At 37.9% G+C, this 22,378-nt stretch overlaps 1 protein-coding gene across 1 annotated transcript in view; it reads right to left on the reverse strand.

Annotated features, from left to right (window-relative positions):
* KIF6 (kinesin family member 6) overlaps window positions 1–22,378 on the reverse strand; it is a 55,815-nt gene that overhangs the window by 20,656 nt on the left and 12,781 nt on the right. Inside the window, exon 3 of the mRNA XM_009584904.1 lies at window positions 8,375–8,425. Within this exon, the coding sequence (XP_009583199.1) occupies window positions 8,375–8,425 (51 nt within the window). The remainder of the gene's footprint in view (window positions 1–8,374; window positions 8,426–22,378) is intronic.

The raw sequence follows: 22,378 nt of genomic DNA on the forward strand, positions 1-22,378 counted from the left end.
AAGATTCATTTTGATGTTGTTCAGTGTTCTGGCACAAGTGCTAGATTAGGGCCATACACAACTTGGACAGTTGTGGGGACCAGATTATGTTTTTGGGACCCTCTGTCCCTGCTAGCCACACTCATATCCCACTGATATGCCACACTAACTGAGTGCCACACTTTTGCTGGTCCTCCCACGCACATACCCATCGGCTGCAGCTGCAGAACAGCTAGGCTCTCTGTGCTGGGCTACCAGCTCAAGAAGGTGCAAGAAGTATACAGGTATTTAGGCACTTCTCATAACTCAGACAGCTCTTTCCTATGACCTATGAAGGAAAGGACATTGAGCTCAATGTTCTGGTAGCTGCCAGCTGAATTACACTGTACTGTATACTGAGAAGAGACAACCCGGACATATCCGGAAAGAATTACAACTTATCCACAAGATTCTTATCTGTAGAAGGATATCCAACCTCTGCACATTTGTGGGATATTATCAGTAACTTCTTGTTCCAAGTCATTATTTTCTTTGATCTTAAACACACAAAAATTTTTGAGCAAAGAAGTAGTGCATTGATTTCTTTTAGCCATTTCAGCAAAACGTAAAATGGAAGAAGTTTTTCACCAGATTTGCAGCGTGCTCTGAAACACTGGCTATCGCATTAGCCATGCTATTTCTCATTCACACCTTGTCCTGTGTTTTACATGATCAAATGGAAATTACTATTCTAGGTCTGACCTTTACCTTGAAAAAATCAAAGCAAATACAGATGTGAAAGAGCTCCATTTGTTGTTTACTGTTCATTAGATTACAGGATTTTTATTTGTTACAAAGAGCTCTCATGGAGGGAACTCTGACTGATACAGCTCTAGTCAAGCTGCCCAACACACCCACATGGCCAGAAGAAAGAAGTTTGCAGCATCTTGAACTGTAAGTTACTTTTAATTATCCTACTAGCTTTTTAGAGCTAATAGAGAGAGGCTACTCTGAGATATACTGAAGCAAAAGCAAACAAGCTTAGGCCTAGAATCAGTAGACTGTGTGCACAAAACCAAATTTATTTTTTGCTCACTCCACTTCAAGTCCACCTCAAGTCTTAGAATTACAGAATCAGTCTGGTTGGAAGGGACCTTGGAAGGCAGTGTGGTCCAACCTACTGCTCTAATTTGGGTGAAAGCTGAATCAGACTAGATTTTCCAGAGATGTCGTGAAAAACTCCAAGGACAGAGATCCTGCAAACTTTTCTGAGGATCTCTTTCAATGTGTAACTATCCTCATAGCATCTTTTTCCTAATGTCTTAATTTTAAAAGACAAAATTAGAAAATTAAAAGCTTCACCTCCAGATTCTGTCTTGCTTACTTACTAGTCACCAGAAGGAGTCTCTAAATAATAATGCAATTTGCACTGAACTTTTCAGTATTTCAGAAGAAATACTTATTGCAAGAAAGCTTACAGAGACTGCAAGCTGTTCCAACAACAGTGAAATGCTAAAGTCAATGTCAATAAAACTGCGAACTGGATAGCTGTGCTACAAGTTCATGACTCCAAATAAAAATATCACTTGATCCAAAGATGTCTTCGCTCTTTTTTGAGATCTGATAAGCTGAAGTGGAGTGGGTTACATAGGAAGCTTAATAGGAACACAAGAGTAATCTCAGAATTTTTTGACAGTTCAGGAGAACATTTTTGCAAAGATTTCCAGTAAAGATGCAGTTCCTGAAGGCACAATGAAAGAGAAAACTCATGGCTGCCTCTATAATTTAGCATTGCACCCAGTAAAACCTGCTAAAAAGAGTAAGAAAAAACACAGCAACAAATAAAACTACAAAACACCCAGAAAGACTGAAGAGAAACTTATGGAAAGAAAGGTCTGTGTGGGCTTGAGGCCTGAAGAGACAGGTTTAAGAAGTGTCTTCTAATTAGAATATACTCTTACAGTTTTAAACGTCATTCCTACATAATGCTGGGAAAAACCCAAAACACATTACTTAAGACGAAACTCCAAGTACTGCCACAAGGGACTCATTGCTGCTTGTCTAGCTGCTGCTTCAAATCTGTGGTTCTTTTTCCTGATTGTGATCATCTTTACAGAAGAACTTGGTACATACAAAAATACAAAAGCTCTTCAAGAGCTCAGAGTTTTAGCCATATACTGTGCCGACTTGAAGCACAAAATAGCATGTGAAAACAAGAGAGAAGTCTGTTATGGTGTGTAACTTCACGGTTACCACAGACTAAAGTCTATGCTTTTTTCCTCCAGGACAAATCTGGAATAGCTACGATGACTTAAATACACTGCAGTAACAAGAAGCTATAAAGATCCTCTGATCTACTTATAATATCCTGTATAACTACTTAAATATGTTTTCAGAATTAATTGTCCATCAGTATTTCAAGCATTTGCTTAAAAACTGATTTGGTAAATATTTCTAAAAGCACTTCATATGTTACAATAATTGCACAAAGCAAATTCGCAAGTATCTTTAACTTTGTCAGAGTAAAAACCTTATTTTAAAAAAGGCAAAGAGGCACTGGTTTCTGAATTTTCAGCCAGTTTTGCTGTTGATATCTTTGTATTAGCAATAGTGAAAAATCATCATCCTTTTTAACAAGCACAATCTTACCAGCTTTCTGTCAGTCTCAGAATTCCAAAAATAAACCGTAATGCAAAGTATTTCTGATTTTTTTTCCTTTGAAATAGAAAGACTGAAGAAATGAAACCCATCACTAAAAAAAGCGGCCTTGATACCACTAGAGGTCACCCTAGGAATAAAATCAGTGCCCTGCATGCACAAGAGCAGCGAACTTTTACAAAAACACTGCTGTTGCTTGAGATTTCAAGCACGAATATATAGAAGAACATAACACACAGAAACATTGCGCATATCAATGTGAATTTCTAAGAGAAATCTTTCCCTTATTCTGAGGCCACTGCAAACTATCTACACTGCTCTTTTTTTTTTTTTTTTTTTTTTTTTTGGCCAGAAGTAGCATATTTTACAGACTGGAAATACAGGAGCCCACCTACACGGTTTTAGAGGAAGCATCTTTGGATGCGTAGCAGCACTGGGGACGTTTTCCTTTATGTCTTGTAAAAAAAAAAAAATCTTAAAATTCTGGACTTCAAACAGATTATTTCTCTAAAGTGCTTTATTTAGCCCATACGTTAGATACCATTTTTAGCACCAGGAATGATGGTCTTAAAACAGGCCATCTATTAATCTCCATGGACTGTGTTGGATTTGTGTGGGAAAACACAGACTGCCACTTTCCTCACTTCTGTCATTTTGTGATTGAAAACACTTGTGTCTTCATTTCATGGCATTAGTACAGATCAAGACTCTCCTGCTTCGTATGAACAAAGTTAAAAGGCATCTCAGTTACAAGATGTAAAGCAGTGAAAGAAACTGAGGTCATTTTATTTAAATATGGATTTATTTAAATAAGAGATTAGCTTTGATGCAAACCAGCAGTTTGGAAGTGCTATGTGCTTTCCATTCACACAGATCACAGCAGATGAGTTCAAGACAGTTATTAATTATTAGCCTAATTAATGTTATATATGTCTGTAGGATGCTGCTATGGTTGCAGAGAGAACTATCATACACTTCCTAAACAAACCTTATATCCTCACCAGATAAAAAACATGGTGGCCCAGACTTTCTAGTGGCATGGGCTATATTGGAAGTGTTAAAGGTCAGGTTGGACGGGGCTTTTAGCAACCTGATCTAGTGAAAGATATCCCTGCCCATGGCAGGGGGGGTGGACTCAATAATCTTCAAAGGTCCCTTCCAACACAAACCATTCTATGATTCTATGATATCTCACTCTGGGAGCAGCAGTTCCCAATTCTACCTCTCCAGATATGCAAAAATGCATTAGACAACATGTTTGCATCCCATCAGGTATAGGATATACAGTAGTGGCAGCTTCTCAGAGCACCACAAACTAGTGCATTGGAGGAATAGTTTCTTTGAAATTCTTTCCTAACACTGGCTGGATTATTCCTGCAGTAGTACCCTGATGCATTATACTGCACGGTCTGTCCCTGCTTTATTCTGGTACTAGTCACACTGTTCTTTCATTTCTAATCAAGGAAAGGTGAGGAAGCAGAATGAAACACACTATAAAGAAACACACAGCAGACAGGAACAAGGGAATAAACAGATATTAATATCTTTAGAACAGGTATGTAACTTTGAAAATGTAGGAAAAGATGATGTAGACAAAGCTATAGAGGGAACAAAGATACAGAGAACACTCCCTATTTTTGCTTAAAACAAATGTGTGTTACAAATCCAAATATAAAAATAACAGATGCCAAAATCCTTGATCTCAGGCATTTGCTACTCTAAATCAAATGCTGGTATGCATTTTGGGGAATTCAAATATATCTGTTATTTCTGACTCACCTAGTCATTTCATTTTTCATGAGGAATGGGCTTTTTCAAAAGAAGTTTGCTCAAAAAAGAACTTGGGAACAGCTCTTTGAATAACAGCAGAAATATAAAATCTTATTTCTAAAAGCCAAGTTACAAAAACCTGGGAAAAAGGTTTTTTTTTTAATAAAATGTTGGTAAAACTGGGCCTTAATGCTGAAATCCTTACAAAGGATGAAGATTCGTTACAAAGACCCATATTTGCCATCTTTACCCACGTTAGATTGTACCTATTTTTTTTTCTTTTCAAATAGCTCTATAGAGACAATGGAGTGGGACAGAAAGAGAGAGATTAATTTGGACCCCACAAACCTCCCCAGAAGCAGAAAGGGTTTGCCACCTCTTGATGTTTTCAGGAGAATCCCAAAAGAACTGACAGGTTGCTACTAGCCCAGATTTCAAAACTTACATAAAAAGAGAAGGGAGGCTCACAGAGAACAAGATGAATAAGAAAAATACTTGAAATGGAAAGCTGCAAACCTGCACTTCAACTGATAAAGTAACTGCAATTATCGATAACGAGGGGCATGCTGTGCTGAAGATGCTGCATCACTGGCTGCAGACTCTACCGTTCATGTTAATTTAGAAAACATGTTTCATACTGCACATAAGGAATGACCGTTCTGTGTATGAAGCTTTGTCAAGATCTGTTTGAAGCTGACTGAACAGCCTGGGGGACTTGTAGATTTACTGAACATTTCTGCTGATATGGACAGATCAGCCAGGAGTATGTTCAAGGGTCCTCCCTAACTTCCAGAGCTGACCAAGCAGAGGCCTCTACGCAAGATGTAGTTGACTAGGCAAAACTGTGCTAATCTCAGTTCAGTTGCTTCTGTTATGGAAAATTATTGTACAAAATATGCCTTTGCTAGCATGACTGCATCCCCATAGAAGTATCTTCCCATTACAATATGTCACAGGATTTCCTTTGTCATCAGGCAGGTCCAACTTACCCCAATGCTGATGAATATTATTACATTAGCCTGATTGTCTGTTTGTAATCATGTTCTACCATGCAAAACTGGAATAAGATAATGAAGAATCAGGTTCTGTATTTTACTGAAATGCTAGTTGAAAGCATCTTAAGAAAATGTTCATTGGAATCATACAAAATATGTATTTTCCTTCTACAACCTTGCAAACCCTAGGGAAAGCTTTTGTTTCCACTCTTTTCTTCCATCTTTTCCACCCAGAAGCATGCTGGTGACCCAATGTTTTTGCTCAGTCAGTACTTCAATAGCGTGCACATTATTTCATTTTAAATACTGCCTAAAAAATGCAGTTAAGCATGCAAAAAGAATTTTAAATACTGCCTAAAAATGCAGTTAAGCATGTTACTTTGAAAGATCTTACTGAATAAAAGAAGTTATTTGCATAATAGGTTATTCTTACAATTAATAAAGGTGAAAGTCACACTGAGAGTGAATCCTTGCAATTTTACACAAAGTGTTTGGTGTTTCTGGTTGTGTACTGAAAAACATGAAGCACTCCTTTGCCTCCAATGAAACCTCCCATTTATTTGTGTCCTTTGTTAACTCCCAGCATATGGTGTTTTAAAAGAGATAGCTAAGAACAATGGGATGAGTAGTGGAGTTGTCCTTCAATAAGCAATCCACATCTTAAGCATAGCCATGAGGGAAACAGATCTACACTGTTTAAAATCCAACTAGAATAGCTTTTTAAAGAGTTTTAACCATAAAATGCTTTAAGTTAAGAAAAAAAAAAAGGCAGCTGGAAGATGTTAACTTGGTTTCTAATTAAAACAATGGTGTGTTTTACTTCATGTTGGGATTTCAACAGACTCTTAATTGGACTTTTTACCATGCAGTTTTCATTTAAAAATGTCTTGATGACATTCTGGTCATCAAGAAGATCCTGGGAGACTTGACACCTGTTACTCCTTGGAAGAACATTCATCCAAAAAGGCAGGCAGGCAAATAATACTCCCCAACTCATAGAATAAATATTGTTAAAATATCCACAGTATTTAAAAGAATAACGAAGGGGTAAAAAAGGTCTGGAAAATACTTTGTGCGGTCCAGACTTAGTGATGATAAGCAGATAGCAATGCTCAAAACAAAAGCCAAAAACACATGGGTTGCCTGCTATGTTGTGGAATACTAATAGAATATTTACAATGTGAATGTATAGCTGGTAAAGTCACTACTATGTCATTTCCTAAGGACATGAAAAAACTATGCTTACCTATCTTATGAAAAGCAGCTTAGATAGTTATTGAAAACAGCATTTGCAACAGAATTTTCTATATAGTAAGAAATCAGTATACAAGACCAGATGTTATCATGCAGGTTGAAACATACAGTCAGAATACATCACTTCATTTTTTCAAACACTGAATAAGGAATTCTCATAAATGGCATTGATATGATTCATCTTGATGTAATTTCTTAAAGTGGCATAAAATTAGTAAATAGACAGTATTAAAATCTGGAATGAATTCAAGAAAGAATTCTATGTTATACTGAAGATATCACCTTTAGATTGAACTTCAGATACTAGAATAGAATAGAATAGAACAGAACAGAACAGTTCAGTTGGATGGGACCTACAACGATCATCTAGTCCAACTGCCTGATCACTTCAGGGCTGACCAAGTTAAAGCATGTTATTAACGGCATTGTCCAAATGCTTCTTAAATGGCATCGACCACCTCTCTAGGAAGGCAGTTCCAGTGTTTGACCACCTTCTTGGTATAGAAACATTTCCTAATATCAAGTCTGAACCTCGCCTCATGCAGCTTTGAACAGCTCCCACACGTCCTGTCACTGGATACCGGGGAAAAGAGATCAGCACCTCCTTCACTTCCCCTTCTCATACTGATCAAAATAAACTGAGTTTGACTCCTGGGCTTTATTGACATGGACAGCATTAATTTTCAGTGCTGATTTTTAAATAAAAATAAAGAAGGATAAAGGTATAAAATAATAACGTCATCAACGGAGCTTGAGATGCATGGCTAAATTAGAAACAGAAAGGGGAAACTATTTTACTACTCTGCAGTAACTTATTTTCCTGACTTTTGGGAGAAAAGAAAGCCCCCAAATTTTCTGTCTCTTATTAAGAAACAAATATTGTTTGCTGTGTTATGTATACATAGAAATAAAACCATCAACTGCAATCTGGTCTGAGTTAGCTTCATCTTTTTTGTAAAGAAGGTCCATGAAGGCACATTTTAGGATTCTTTTATGGATCTGAGAGGGGCTTAAACTGTTATTGCCCCAGCAGTTTTCTGTCACATTTTAGCTGAAGTTTACTGTCCCAAAAGTGGAATTCTCATATGAACACTCCTGGGCTGTTTCAGTACAAAGTCAGTGGAGTCAGCTTAAAGCATCTTAAACCAAATTTGGATGACTTTACACTTATGTGAACAACTTACATAGACACTTTTAGCTTCACAGCTGTGTCAACAGAAACTGCAAGAAATAACTTCTTAACTTCTATAACTAGATGCGAAAGAAATGACCTGTATATGCCTTCAGTCTCTCTTGGAATGAAGAAAATTAAAAAGGATGTTAGACAGATTGTGGCAACATGCCTAGAAGCTGAGTTTCAGGACAAATCAATGTCTGTTAATGGGAATTCAAATTAGAGTCATCAGAAAGGAAAAAAAAAAAAAAAAACAACTAAAAATGAGGAGAGCTTAGATGTCTCTGTTCTTGTTTTGGTCACGCTGAAAAGAAAGCAAGCCAATACCAAACCCCCAAACCTATAAGACTTTTGCATTATTTTTCTCACCACCCATAAAATCAAATGCCTTTTGAGCCAAATCTCTGGAAAGTTCACAGAGTCCATATTCTTTATGGTGTAGGCTATTGTAGAAATATTGTGGCAAAAACTGTCATAGAAAATACAACCTGCCCCACAAGCAGATTCAGCCCTGGGAGAGAGCTTGTTGCCCCTGTTGTATCCTATTGTATCTGAAGTGTTTTACCTAGAGCAGCCCTCTGAATGTGCCTCTGGGTTATTTCTCCTTTCAGATGGTCTGTAAAAGACACAAAATGCAAATAGTTAGAATTCAAAATGTCAAAACCCAATGAAGTCATCACTTATTTCCCACTATTTGAAAACACTATTTAAGGGGATTTTTTGTGATCCACAGGACAAGTAGTTTTCTGAGCTCTCTCCTTCTCGCTAATGCAAGTAAACAAGTAGGCACGATTTGGCTTTACATATCCTCAGATTTAACTTTGTCCAGTAAGAAAGACTGAAAATGAAGGTATTTACTGTCAAGCACTTTCACAGGATAAAAATCTCCTGCTGCTAGATACAAAAGAAGTCCAAGAAAGGCTAGAAGACATACAGAATTCCAAGTATTTGTTCAGACTCATACGTGCTCGCAGTGGAAATGAGATATTAGGTCACCTAGTCCACCTCTTTGCCAGTGAAGAATTGGTTCCCTACAGTCCATTTTTTCCTGTTCGTCTAGCTCAGTTTTAAATATCCCATATGCTAGAGCTTCTGCAAGTTCTGCTACTCGACAGAACTCACTGTGTAGATGTCATTGGTCTTTGATCGAAATTTTTCTTTAATTTCATTATCTCATTATTCCTCGTTAGGCTCCCATGCTCCGTATAATTCACCTTTACCCTTCTTTTATTAATTTCCTCCTTGATCTATGACACTGTTCCAGTTCACTAATTATTTCAAACAGTAATTAGATTACCACATGGGAAGCCATTATTCATAGATATTAATGGAACCAATAAAGAAAAACATAACCCTAAATACGCAATTTCAGCAGTATATGTGTTCTGAGGGAGGATGGGATTATGTTTTTCAAGTTTTTAAATTAGAACAATTTCTAAGCAGAGACTTGTTCATAATCTTTACTAAGCTATACATCTGGATACCAAGCAAAGAAAAAAAAAAAATTCATGCTGGATTCACTTTTTTCCCCCAGACCTGTGATTATGTATATTATATTAATATGCATTCTGAATTAAATATATCCTTTTGCTTATAAGTGAAGACTTATAGAGTAAGCTAATCAGAGCAAATTAAGTCATTAAAAGCTGTCAAATGCTTAACTGGAGAATGTGAAAAACCAGTTAAATTCACAGTTCATGAGAATTAGACTGTTCTATGAGCACCAAAGAACCATGAAAAATTAAACTTCTTTGGGAATTACGAGAATAATTCTTAAGTATTTAGTAGCATTGTAGAATAGGTATCATATGCAATACATAGCAGTATAACAACCAAGTTATGTTGTTTTGAATGTTTTTAGAAAACAAAACAAAACAAACCAAAACATCCTATCTACTCCTTGTCCATAAAATAGATATTGCAGATTCATATTTTTCTGCACAGGAAGTTTTTTTATTTTCAATTATTTCTATTTAAACCAACAAATTCTTCTGTACTTGAAGTTATCTGTAAAATTAAGAAAAGCCTTCAGCTACTGATTAACAGGTTAACTGAAAGAACTAACCTCACCTATCCCAGCTATACCAAATAAATCCTCCATCTCAGCTGCACTAACTCTCAACCAAAAAAACCATTCAGTTAGGTAAGCTATTGATTTCTGTAACTACAGACAAAAACCCTTTGATTAATAATGTTTACCAATAAAAGCCCAGTTAAATGATCAACACTCATGCTATTTCTGCTTTGAAAGCTTTATATAGCAACTCAGTTGATGTCAATACTCAGTGAAATGTGACTAAATGTACCAGTTTTTTCCTCAAATTGCTTTTTGCTATTCTGGATATTTATATCCTTGTATTCTATTATACTGTATCACACAGGGTGATGTTACTCACTCAATATTGAGCCATGAGACAGTCATGAAACAAATTGTAGTAATCTTGAGATTCATCTCAATGGATTACCATTAACATAGGTGCCTCAGAAAGCCATTTACACATGTGTCTTCATGTAAGGGCTTAGAAACTCCCTTTCTTAAGCACTGTGAGCTGCAAAAGGCAATGCCACTGTCATTTGAAAAAATGGTTCTAGTAGTGAGAATATGATTTTCATCAAGAATCAACTGAAAACAAAGGTGACATACGAGTTCTCTATCCTGTCAACACATGTTTTTAGTAGCGTTATTTCTCTTTCTTTAACCTCGCTAGAAACAGATCAGCAGCAATCAAAATGTTTTGCATAAATTTCTATCAAGTGGCAATAAGGTCAACAGAAAAACAGCAAGTCAAACAAGTCAATGAAAGTAAGATCAAACAGATAGATAACAGCTTGCAGTCAATACAAATATGTGGAAACGGAAGAATATGGGGACTGGTTTTTAAATTATTATAGCCAAGAGGCTTGACTTCCAATTACCTAGAATTTACTCTCAGTACAGCTGGGACAGAGAGCACAGAGGCTGCAGAACCCCTACTTTTATTGCAAGCTTTGTTAGGCCAGCCAGCAGTGTGGAACTGTCCCAAATGCTCCTCCCTCTCTTCATTGTAGCCTTAGTACACTTCTGCTCCATCCATGACATGGACCATGATGTTGTAAGAAATCTTGTCCTTCTTCTATTTGGCAGCTTTATTAAAGAATGAGAAGTTGGAACTGGACCACCTGTAATTAGAGGGGAACCAAAGAACACTTCTTCTTCTGCTAGAAAAATAAAAATCCAGTCTTACCATTCTTATAGCAAAAGACTTTTCTTTTTTTTCTGTGAATAGAAATAGAAAGGTGACATTTATCCAACTCACATAGTCCAAACTGCCTTTTCAGGACAGCAAAAACTGAATTTCATTTCACAGAAAACTTCCTGAGGAGAAATTGTAATTGTATTATGGGAAAAGTAGCCCAAACAGGAATTCTGGTTCAGAGGACATGATGGTATCACAAGGCACCTGACTATGATTCCATACTTAGACTTAGCCAGATATGATTTAATCTTTCAATTTGTTTTAATCCAATTTGAAATTTGACAGTTTATTTAGATTTCATTTGGAAAAAAAATGGTTTTCATGTAGAAACTCTTATTTTTGTCAAAACCTTAACATTTTCTGTACATGTTTTTGATTAAAGTAATCTTGTTCTGTTTTCACTACAAATACTTGTGGGGGAGAATGAATGTTTCTGACCTGCTCTACTTTTCTGCCTCTAAGAACATCATCACCCCAATGCAAGGCTTGAAGTCCATAAGTGACAGACATAAGGGATGATTCCAGTACCATTGCCTGCACAGACCTTCCCATATAAACAAATGGAAGATTTCAGTCTTTAGTACTGCCAGTTCTACAGCCTTCATAAACACAAATATTTACTCAAAGAAATATGAAGAATCACATTCTCATAAAAAACCCCCATGTCTTCTGATTCCAACAGTGTAAAGTTGTAGACAAGGTAGTGCTTAAATGTGGTTTGCAAAAATCGAATTTAGGACTTGGCAAACATCTCTCAACATATGGCTAATTATGTTTTCTGAAGTTTCACCAAACAAGAAGCTAAAAATAGGTCTGCAGCTGATACCAAATAATTTTTTCCAGTGGAGCCATTCTTCATTTGGAGATAACAGTCCCAATAAAATGTTGAATGCTGCAACTCCACATGTTTTGGCAAAAAAGTAGTTTTGGGGAATTTAAGAATTCACTCAGCATGCAGCCAGCTGTCATTAAGGCTGTGATAAATCTGTTGGTTTTGGCCTGTGTTTCTGGACACATGTACCATCCTGAGGTATGGAAAAGAGATGAACTGGTCACACAAAACTTCAGCTTTGTGACAGGAGACAAAAGCAAGGAGGGAAATGGAGAAGACAAAATGGAATAGAGAAGTCTAATTAAGACTGATGTAAAGCAGAGAAAGTATCCTATATGCTGACTAAATATGACAGAGTCCATAACTTGAATAGTATGGCTGTCCTTTAACTTCTTGACTTTGTGTTCTTCCAGACTGTTTCAAGGAGGTGAAATTATTTTCCAATTTGTTACAGACAATGAATGCTTTGACAATACTGTGTATGCTTCAGGGCAATACAAAAATGAGTATGTTACAAGAAAAAAATACTGATTTAAAAAAGTAAGTGGTTTGGTTTTGTTTGAGTCCACATTACAGGTTTTAAAGCTTCCTTTATGTTTTATCAGACCTTCCATATAATACTATTACAAGGTTTCAAAGACTGCTAACTTAAAGGATAAAAATACTGGACAAGCTAAGAGTACACATACAACCTTAACTCCCTCCCTTTGACAGTATTTGTTATTGGTGTGGATAGACCTTTAACTTGATGCAGGGTCTCTTCTGACTTAATAATTGACAGGCTGGAGCCTTTGTCAATAACCTCTCATCTCTTGTTATTTTTTAATACTTTGCTATTATTTTACATTTTCCAAGCCTGTGTTTAGCTTAAGAAGTCATTCCATCCAGGAGATCCTGAAACCTTCATACCTCAACTAGGATGCTGTATCTCTTTCTTTCTCCATCTTTAAATAATTTTTGGTGTTACATAAAATATCTAGCAGAACATCCTCTTATGCATCCAGGGAACCTTCTTGGAAATCACCCTCCAGGGCATTTTGGGTCCCTAATAATGCTATATGTTCTAAGTGTTAGATCGATCTTTTTTTCTGCTTCCCTCACAGCCCCACCAGCGAGTAGGCGGGGGCTGCATAAGAAGTTGGGAGGGGGCATAGCTGGGACAGCTGACCCCAACTGACCAAAGGGATATTCCATACTGTAGGATGTCATGCTTAGCAAAATATCTGGGGGGAAGAAGAAGGAAAGAGGGATGTTCAGAGTGATGGTATTTGTCTTCCCAAGTCACCGTTAGGTGTGATGGAGCCCTGCTTACCTGGGGATGGCTGGACACCTGGCTGCCGATGGGAAGGAGTGAAGGAATTCCTTGTTTTGCTTTGCTTGTGCATGCAGCTTTTGCTTTACCTATTAAACTGTCTTTATCTCAACCCACAAGTTTTCTAACTTTAACCCTTCTGATTCTCTCCTCCATCCCACTAGAGAGGGAAGTGAGCGAGCGGCTGTGCGGTGCTTAGTTGCCAGCCAGGGTTAAACCACAACAGGAAATACGTGGGGTTGTTGTTTGTAATGCAATGCCCCTACATATGCAGTTGGATGCAACTATCACCCAACTATGAGGACCTACTCAAGACTCTGGATCTATTAAATTTGATTCATAAAGTTGCGTGCATCCACTTGAGTCAGATAAGGAGTCCTGATGAATGAGCTCAAATTGTTACATAAAATATCTAGCAGAACATCCTCTTATGCATCCAGGGAACCTTCTTGGAAATCACCCTCCAGGGCATTTTGGGTCCCTAATAATGCTATATGTTCTAAGTGTTAGATTGATCTTTTTTTCTGCTTCCCTCACAGCCCCACCAGCGAGTAGGCGGGGGCTGCATAAGAAGTTGGGAGGGGGCATAGCTGGGACAGCTGACCCCAACTGACCAAAGGGATATTCCATACTGTAGGATGTCATGCTTAGCAAAATATCTGGGGGGAAGAAGAAGGAAAGAGGGATGTTCAGAGTGATGGTATTTGTCTTCCCAAGTCACCGTTAGGTGTGATGGAGCCCTGCTTACCTGGGGATGGCTGGACACCTGGCTGCCGATGGGAAGGAGTGAAGGAATTCCTTGTTTTGCTTTGCTTGTGCATGCAGCTTTTGCTTTACCTATTAAACTGTCTTTATCTCAACCCACAAGTTTTCTAACTTTAACCCTTCTGATTCTCTCCTCCATCCCACTAGAGAGGGAAGTGAGCGAGCGGCTGTGCGGTGCTTAGTTGCCAGCCAGGGTTAAACCACAACAGGAAATACGTGGGGTTGTTGTTTGTAATGCAATGCCCCTACATATGCAGTTGGATGCAACTATCACCCAACTATGAGGACCTACTCAAGACTCTGGATCTATTAAATTTGATTCATAAAGTTGCGTGCATCCACTTGAGTCAGATAAGGAGGCCTGCTGAATGAGCTCAAATTAAAGCTGTATACTCAGCAAATAATCACTGACATAGGCTTTTAGAGACAGAGAGGAGGGTAATCACAGAACTTCCATGAGCCTTGTAGAGATATATTTTTAACTGAGCTTGAGGTCAGAGTTGTAACAGCTTACAAAGGATTTCTGAATGTAGGAGACATTGAACCCAAATGGAGATATTCGAAAGGAGTAATTTCTCAAATGGAGAATATTCAAACACAGATAGTTATTGGAAATCTTACCAGATGTGTTAGATACTTTTCAAAATCTGGTGCTGAAATTGTGTGAGAACACAACTTATGATAAAAAGTATCTGACAAGAAAAGTCATGGAATAAAAAAAAAGTTTCTGTTCTAACTCAAAATCCTACAGCACTAAGAGCAGACAAACTGTTCAGCTTTCTCTGACCCAGAGAAGTATTTGGGGCAAATTCTGACTCTTCTTTGCAACCTTTGTCCTCCGATGGCAAAAACATGTCAATCGGCTCTATTAGGACAACATGCAGGGGCAAAGTAGTCTGCACTAGTAAGCTGGCTCAACACTATTTCTGACACAAGTGCTCTATTTTGGGATACATGGTTGGCCAAATCCCCATGTAATCTGACAAGTCCTAACTTTCAGAAAGCCCTCAGAGGCATCAGGAAAGAAAAACCACTATTGCAGCACTCAGAGCCTCCTGACTATAGCATACACATTTTTCAAGCTATGAAATACAACCCTCATCAGCATTAAAAATATATTAATGACAATACTTGAGGTAACATACGGTAACGTATAACCTGCTGCAGCAGATTTCTGCCTTTTGTTCAGTGAAGAAACATCTGCAGCAGTTTAAGATTTTACTGGCTCTCCTTTCTCCTTTTCCCTCTCCCTTCCCTCCTTCCCAAGGTTTGCTTCAAAGGTTACTGTCCCCGCAGCAGAGCAGGTAGAAGCAAATGTCTGCCTGCGTTCTGGCTACTCCAGCATGATTTGGCATCTCAGCACAAGCATACCAGCAATTTAAGCTGTGACACTATCATCAAGTCAAATAGAATGTCTGAAACGCTAGTAAACACTTTTTGCCAGCTGTGCTGGGAAGAAAGGATTGGAGATGGTAACTGCCAGCAAAGAGTTGTGGCAGACCATTGCGGGCAAGGTAGCTGACAGTATTTAGTAGAACTCAGCAGTCAGAGACCCCAGGAAAGATGACAGGTTGAGAATTGGAAGCACAATCCTGACTTCCACACCAAATCCACAGCTGCAAACCACAGCCTAAACTCAGCGCATGGGTAAACACACTTGGAAATACACAATTTTCCCAACATACTCTCATTCTTTGAAGTATAAATATCACAGATTCAAATGCATACATTTTACTATGATGTAGGATACTGCACATTTTGAGATTACTATTTAAAATATCTGACTGGGGCATGTTCCCTTCCTTGCCATACTCAGCTGAGACAATCACAGTTTTTATCCACACCATTATTTAATACCTTCAAGCATGATCAAATTTACAGACAGAAAGCTTATGAGACAGCAGTCTCTGTCACTCATTGCTATAGGATGACACTGTATTTGACTTCACTCATTATTCCTTGAGCTACTCAATATATAGTCCTCTACACTCTGTCCCCATTCCCATGCATTTATTTCTAACCTCCATATTAAGTCTCCTCCCCATTTCCTACATGTTCGTGTTAGTTCTGGCCAGATTACATCATACTTTTTTTTCTCACAAGATGATTACTTACACTTTCTGATTGATGGGAATTCCTGCAATTGTTCATTGTTTGGCCTGCATTTCCACAGTCCCCTTTATGCCACATTTTTTTTTAATGGCCTTTCATACCTTCTGGCTGGTACAGAAGAAAATGCTTTGATAGGGCTATACAGGAAAACTGTACAGAAACTGAACTTATTTTTCTGATGACAGCATTCTAGACCTCTCTCTTCCTCTAAGTACGGACTGTCATTGGCTGCAGAGGCCTTAATTGTTGAGGTGTTCCCCAAGGTCCCATTCATCTAAATGAGGGACATGCTAGCATGTACCACAGCTCCCATTCACCCAAAGGCACAGGACTCCTTTCCATAGAAAGCACAGTATGGGAAGTGGCTGATGCACATAAATTCCTAACAGCCCACATACATACACAATACTGGGATATCTAGGATAATGAACAGAAAGCACTAAGGGCTCTGGACTGCAGTTCAACATTTCCTTGAAACTAGAATTCAGAACCTGGATGCTTTCTGAATTTAGAAACAAATGCTCAGACCTTTATTCTATCGTCCCAAGGTTGGCTGTCACTGCCCAGCTGGTTTTTTTTTTAAAGTTGAACTCAATGTTGCCCAGGCAGTTTTAGCCAAGCATGGATGTTTAGCAGCAAACACACTCCAAGAGACGTGAGCAGAAGGACGCATCATTTCTGCATTCTCAGTATGTAGGAGATAGGCAGCTCAGTCAATAAAGCAGAGCTTCTGTATGCACTAGCAAAGGCAGTTTGTTGTATTTCAGGAATTAAAGTCATTAGTTGTGTTTTTTTTTTTCCTAGATAGCTCTCCTGAATTTAGGTGTCTAAATTTCATTTAAGCTATACCTTAGATGCCAGAGTGTTATTTCAGGTGTTGATCAAAGTTAACAAATATTCTGTGTATCTATCTTCTTTTCATATGCTGGAAAAGAGACAGAAATGATGCACATCTGGAAACTGTTGCTCTGTTGTTTATCACATCTATTTGTTCATGAATTAAATATTAAGCTGGCCCAAAAAGCATGGCTGAAAAGCAATGCCATATGGATAAGGAATCATAATATATGAATTTAGTACTCTGGATGCTCATATGACTAAATGCAGCTTCTCTCTTGATTATTTCTGAGAAATTAATGTGAAGAGAAAGAATAAGAAATATAAAGTTAGAGGAACAGCTTTATATACAGCTCCTCTCTCTTTATTTTTTTTTTAATGATGTCCAAATTTAAGAAGCTTAAAAAATAAATAAAGGGTCTTAAAGCACAAATAGGCAAAGTCAAAGACAAGGAATTTTACCAACAAGTTTTCTGGTAATAATACATTGGTCTCAGTTAATATTTTGAACAGAGAGTGAACATATGCAAGTATAATATGGACACAGTTATTTTCTGTTATAATACTGCCTTCATGGCTTTGTACTTTCTATGCAACAATTTGATGTCTAGTTTCATTTCGTGATTTTTTTTCTGGCCAGGGCTACCCAACGGAAAATTAAGTACCGAGTTCCAGGCCTCACTATATACTTCTGTTTCACAACCTTTTAAAATTTTGCTATCTTACCCAAGAAGTTGTCCTGGAATCAAGCTCATATTTCTGTGTGACTTCTGGTTAGATGAGACATACTTAGACTGATGTTAAGAATCTGACAAATATGACACAAAATTAAAAATCAAATAAATTTTAAAAAATTATGGTGTTGGAGCTGCTTAGATATGCTACCACGTTTTGAGGGCATGTCAAGGTTTCAGGGTGATGGAAACAAGGTCAGAGTGAGAACGGGTGTATGACTTTTATTTTTTTAATGTTCATTTACCTGTATACATATACCAAGCCTTTGAGAAATGGCTTTTTGAGTGTTAGACACATATTAGCATCCCAGTGAAAAATGAAATAGCTTTCTGTAAAGAAACAGTATATATTTACTGTTGTGGATAAGCTTCTTGAATTGCTCAGCAAATTAAAATGCAACCTGATTCTATATAACTGGCATAATGATGTCATTAGCTCTGAACAGGCATCTTCCCTCAGCCTTAACTAAAGTGCATGAGAACATCTTCATAATACAGCTATTCTTGGTTGACTGCACTCCTTCTGCAACATTCACAACCAGCTGTGGAGACATCAGTAGTCCTACATGGTTTAGGAACTAGTTTGATTAGAAAAAAACAGCTATTGTATTTTAGTACATGTAAGTATGTATGCCTATACTGCAAGTCTGCATGAATGCTGTCCAGATGAACCACATGTAAATGCTGTAAATGAACCACAAGATCCTATGAAAAACAATTTTCTATTTCTGTGCTCATGAAGGGGTATCATTCTTTGACAACGCTACTCTGAATAAGCTAAGGTCTACTTCTCTAGAGTTTGAAGGCTTGATTCTTCACTTATAAAATCTCAGGCCATCCAGTACTAAAGACAGACCTGATCAGTGAAAATGTTATGTCGAAAGGATTGTAGGATGTTAAAAAAACCCCATAATATAGCATTAACTATCATTTAGCATCTTTTCTTTAAAAGAGCAAATTTAATAGACTGACTTAAGAACTGAATAGCCTAATAAAACAGCAAAATGCAGTATAGCAATCCAGCAACGACTACCTGTTTTCAGTCTGTAGACAGCCTCCAAGCAGAAAATCTGTTAGTGAGAGGTACTTTTCCAAGTTTATAGTCATGGCAGTTCATAGCAAATCCAATGAGCTTGGTCCATTTGCTTTTAGTTATTCTAGTGAAAATCTTAAGTAAAAAGTGTTTACTTGGTTTCTTCCTGAGCATAACTTTTTCCCCTGAAAATACTTCTGTTTCTAAAGAACAGAACATAATTTGTAATTAGAAAATGTTTCCTACATATGTAGATTCCAACACAGATCCAAAGAAAATATTAACATCTTAGTCCTGGAGTGACTGTTACACTAATAAGGTTCCTCTGTTTAAAGAATAGCACATCAGGGGAGCATAATAGAGCTGTTCAAATGAATTCATTCAGTTTGGTATTTTCTGAATAAGTCATTTCACAAATCATATTTTCTCATTCTAAGGACCCATTCAGCCTATGTGCTGTCACCCAGGGGCATTGCCTATTGTTTGAAAGTAAAAACAAACATATGTAAGCTACTCTGAAACAATGGACAGTATTTAGCATTGGCATAAACATATGCATTGCCCCGTGAAGCCAAAAGATTTGTACCTTCCAAAATAAGTTTCCTGAGTGCTGCTGCAAAGACGATTTTATATTACCGAAGATGGTATCCTCTTCTTATAGGGAGGAGCAGAAAAAGGAGAAAGGCTGCCAGAAAGCTGCTAGGGCTCCCTGGTTCTCTTGTCAGTCTCAGCTCTAACAGAGCAGGGAAGACAAATCCTACACCAACTAAGGACTGACAGAGATGTAGCAATGACATCTTTCCTTCTGTCTTCTCTGACAATTGCCCAAGCATGACCCCGCGCTGGAGCAGTAGCAGAACAGACAGCTCTGTTATAGCTGCCATCACTCTAGGTGTACCTCTGAAGTGAGACAAGAGTTAGACCTATAATGTTTACATTGCCTACAGTAAGTATAGCAAAGATGGATTGTCTCTCCTGATTTCAGAAAGGCACGGTAATGTTTTACAGGCTATTATAATAGAGTTCATGTTCTTGTCTGTATTTTCTCCTTGTTTGCACATCTTATTATCAGTTTTCTAGAGACTCTCATTCAGCTAAAAGTATTACTTTATTATTCATTTCTTAATCATTTCACTAAGCAAATGTAACCACACTACTCCAACACAGTGTGAGTCCTGCTCACATTGCAGTGAATTCTGAGATTCTAAGCACAAATTTTCATGTAAATCAAAAATATGATTTATTGATTACAAACAAGGGTTACCCTAACTCACTATGAACACTGTGAAGAAACAAAAAATTCATTAACATGAACCTTTCACTGAACTGCTAGCAAGAAAGAAAAATATATTCTTGTCACTCTCTGCTTTATATTACGAGCCAACTGGCTGCTCCCAGAACAAGAAAATAGGTTGTGGAAACTTTCATCACAACACTGAGTCTGCCCCAGGATGGTAGCAACCTGTTACCATTTTGTAGCTACCTGCCAGGCCTGTATGAAATGCATGACATCTATTCTGCATTACAGCACCTTGAGAGAGATCTTATGAAAGACACTGTGAGAGATCACAGCATTTTTACATTGTGCTCTCAGATCCCTGGCTAAACTGAGCCATAAAAGTCACGCCTGATGTGAGTTGGGCATCGGTAGAAAAAGAACCTTAACAGAATCAGGGTGAAAGTAAGTTATATTTCATCATGGAAAGAAGGAAATAAGTTAAAATGGAAGGAGTTGTAACCAAACAGAAAAATAAGATGTAGCGTCCTGCAAAGCAAAGTAAATCACATTTCTAACAGAGAAAAACTGCAGATGGTGACAAGGTGGTTAAGAAAATAAAATCTGCAGAAACTCAGCTGTTTTTCTGTGTTTTCAATTCCATGCTTCCAAAAATCAAAATGTAACATTTAAAAAATAAATTCCAAAACTGTAGTCATAATGGCACGATGATTAGATATTTATCCAAAACAAACACACATAGGAACTATGTTTTTTCAGCATTAGGTTGCAAAACAATTGGGCCAAGAATTTAAGGAGAAAGAATCTGAAGACTGTGTCAGCCATGCTGAATGGCTTCAGTTTTAACAGCTACTGCTATTTTTGGTGGACACATAAACATGCCTGGTTTCTTACAAAACTGCTTTGAAACTGACCTGGAGATCAGAAACAGAGTGGGACTTCTAGGCACTGGGCCACATTGAATAACATCCCAGCTGGGAAATTACAGCTGGGGGACTGTTTGTCCCCATGGCCTGTTTTCTCTTCTGTTTTTCTCACAGATGGCTGCAGGTTTTGCAGAGCTAATGTGCTTTGTTATGTTAGTCATAAGTGACATCCCTCAGGAGTAAACAGCATAGCTACACATCCGAGATTAAATATGGTAGAAATACTACTCGTGTTCCTTTTTCTGACACAACTGTTGTGTCCTGAGACCAAGATTGACTTTCTGTTAAGTGGCAGAGGACATCTGTAACATGCAGGCAGCTTTCCAGGAGAGAAGAAATCAGTGGAGACTAAGTGTATTGAGGCTTTATTTTTATATATATCCCAGTGCGGGAACAGAAGTGGTGAAGCAGCAGGTAGGTAATCTCTTTTTTACAGAGAGCTTCTAGTCTACACTGATGTGTACTTGCCAAATCTCCTACTTCTCATGGTAAACTACTGTTTTAGCTTGTTCTAGATCACTGATTTGGCTGTTCATCTGGAATTTCTCAGGTACTGAGCAGTCCAGCTGGGGTAGCAGCTGTTAGGCAGCCAGAAATCCTGGACACGTGAATCATAGTACATGCAGAATGCATGTAGAGTGACACTGAGCAGGCTTTGTAGAAGTCATCTGGGCACACACAGTACGTTTGACACTACAGAATGTGCTGCATAGGTTGCACAGCACGTGTTGCGCGAGTGCCCAGTTGCACATACTCAGCATATTGTGAGCATGTTAGACTCACTGCACTGCTCAGATTTCTGTCTGTGGAGGAAATCTGAGACCCTTAGTTTTTTAATGTCAAGCATTGATGGATATGTTAATGCTTGGTTCTCAGGGAGCTTTCCACATCAAGAACGGACTCTGATCAAAGAACAAGATAAATAGCAAATAGCAAATTCTCTTGCTGTTCTTGCAAGTTATGTCTCTTGTGACAGAGAACTCAGTGTAATATTTAAGGGCAGTATACAACACTTCCACAGGGTGAAACACTTGCTTGTAAAATAAAAAGCACTTGAAAGACCACATGCCATACCTGTTGTGTCATTCCTGAAGACCAGAAATGAGAAAACATTTAAAGGTAACCACCTCTTAAATAGAGGACAGTCCTAAAGAGCGCACAATAATGGATTGCTCTCAACATCAGAAGAAGGCTGAGCAGCCTCAGTGGTATAAAGTTTGGTGAAATTGTGAATGCATTTCAAAGAGGCAGCTTTGGACACCACAAAGGCGGACTATATTGCAATATATTTCACAGTATAAGTGATATTATTTGTCTGTTTAAAACAGTTACTACTATATCTAATGCTCGTTGCCCTTTATCAACTAAAACAATAAAGCCAAATGTCAAAATCTTTTCAGAATTTTCTTTTAAATCCTTACACAAGTAGAACTCAAACTGACCTCAGGTAGAGTTTTTCTTTGAGTGAGGACTTCAAGATTTCAAGTTCCATGGACTTTAAAGGTCTCTGCTGAGAACAGCAATTCATACTAAGCTACCTGAAGA

Source organism: Fulmarus glacialis, unplaced genomic scaffold (genome assembly GCF_000690835.1).
Source record: "Fulmarus glacialis isolate BGI_N327 unplaced genomic scaffold, ASM69083v1 scaffold3249, whole genome shotgun sequence".
Lineage (NCBI taxonomy): Eukaryota > Metazoa > Chordata > Aves > Procellariiformes > Procellariidae > Fulmarus > Fulmarus glacialis.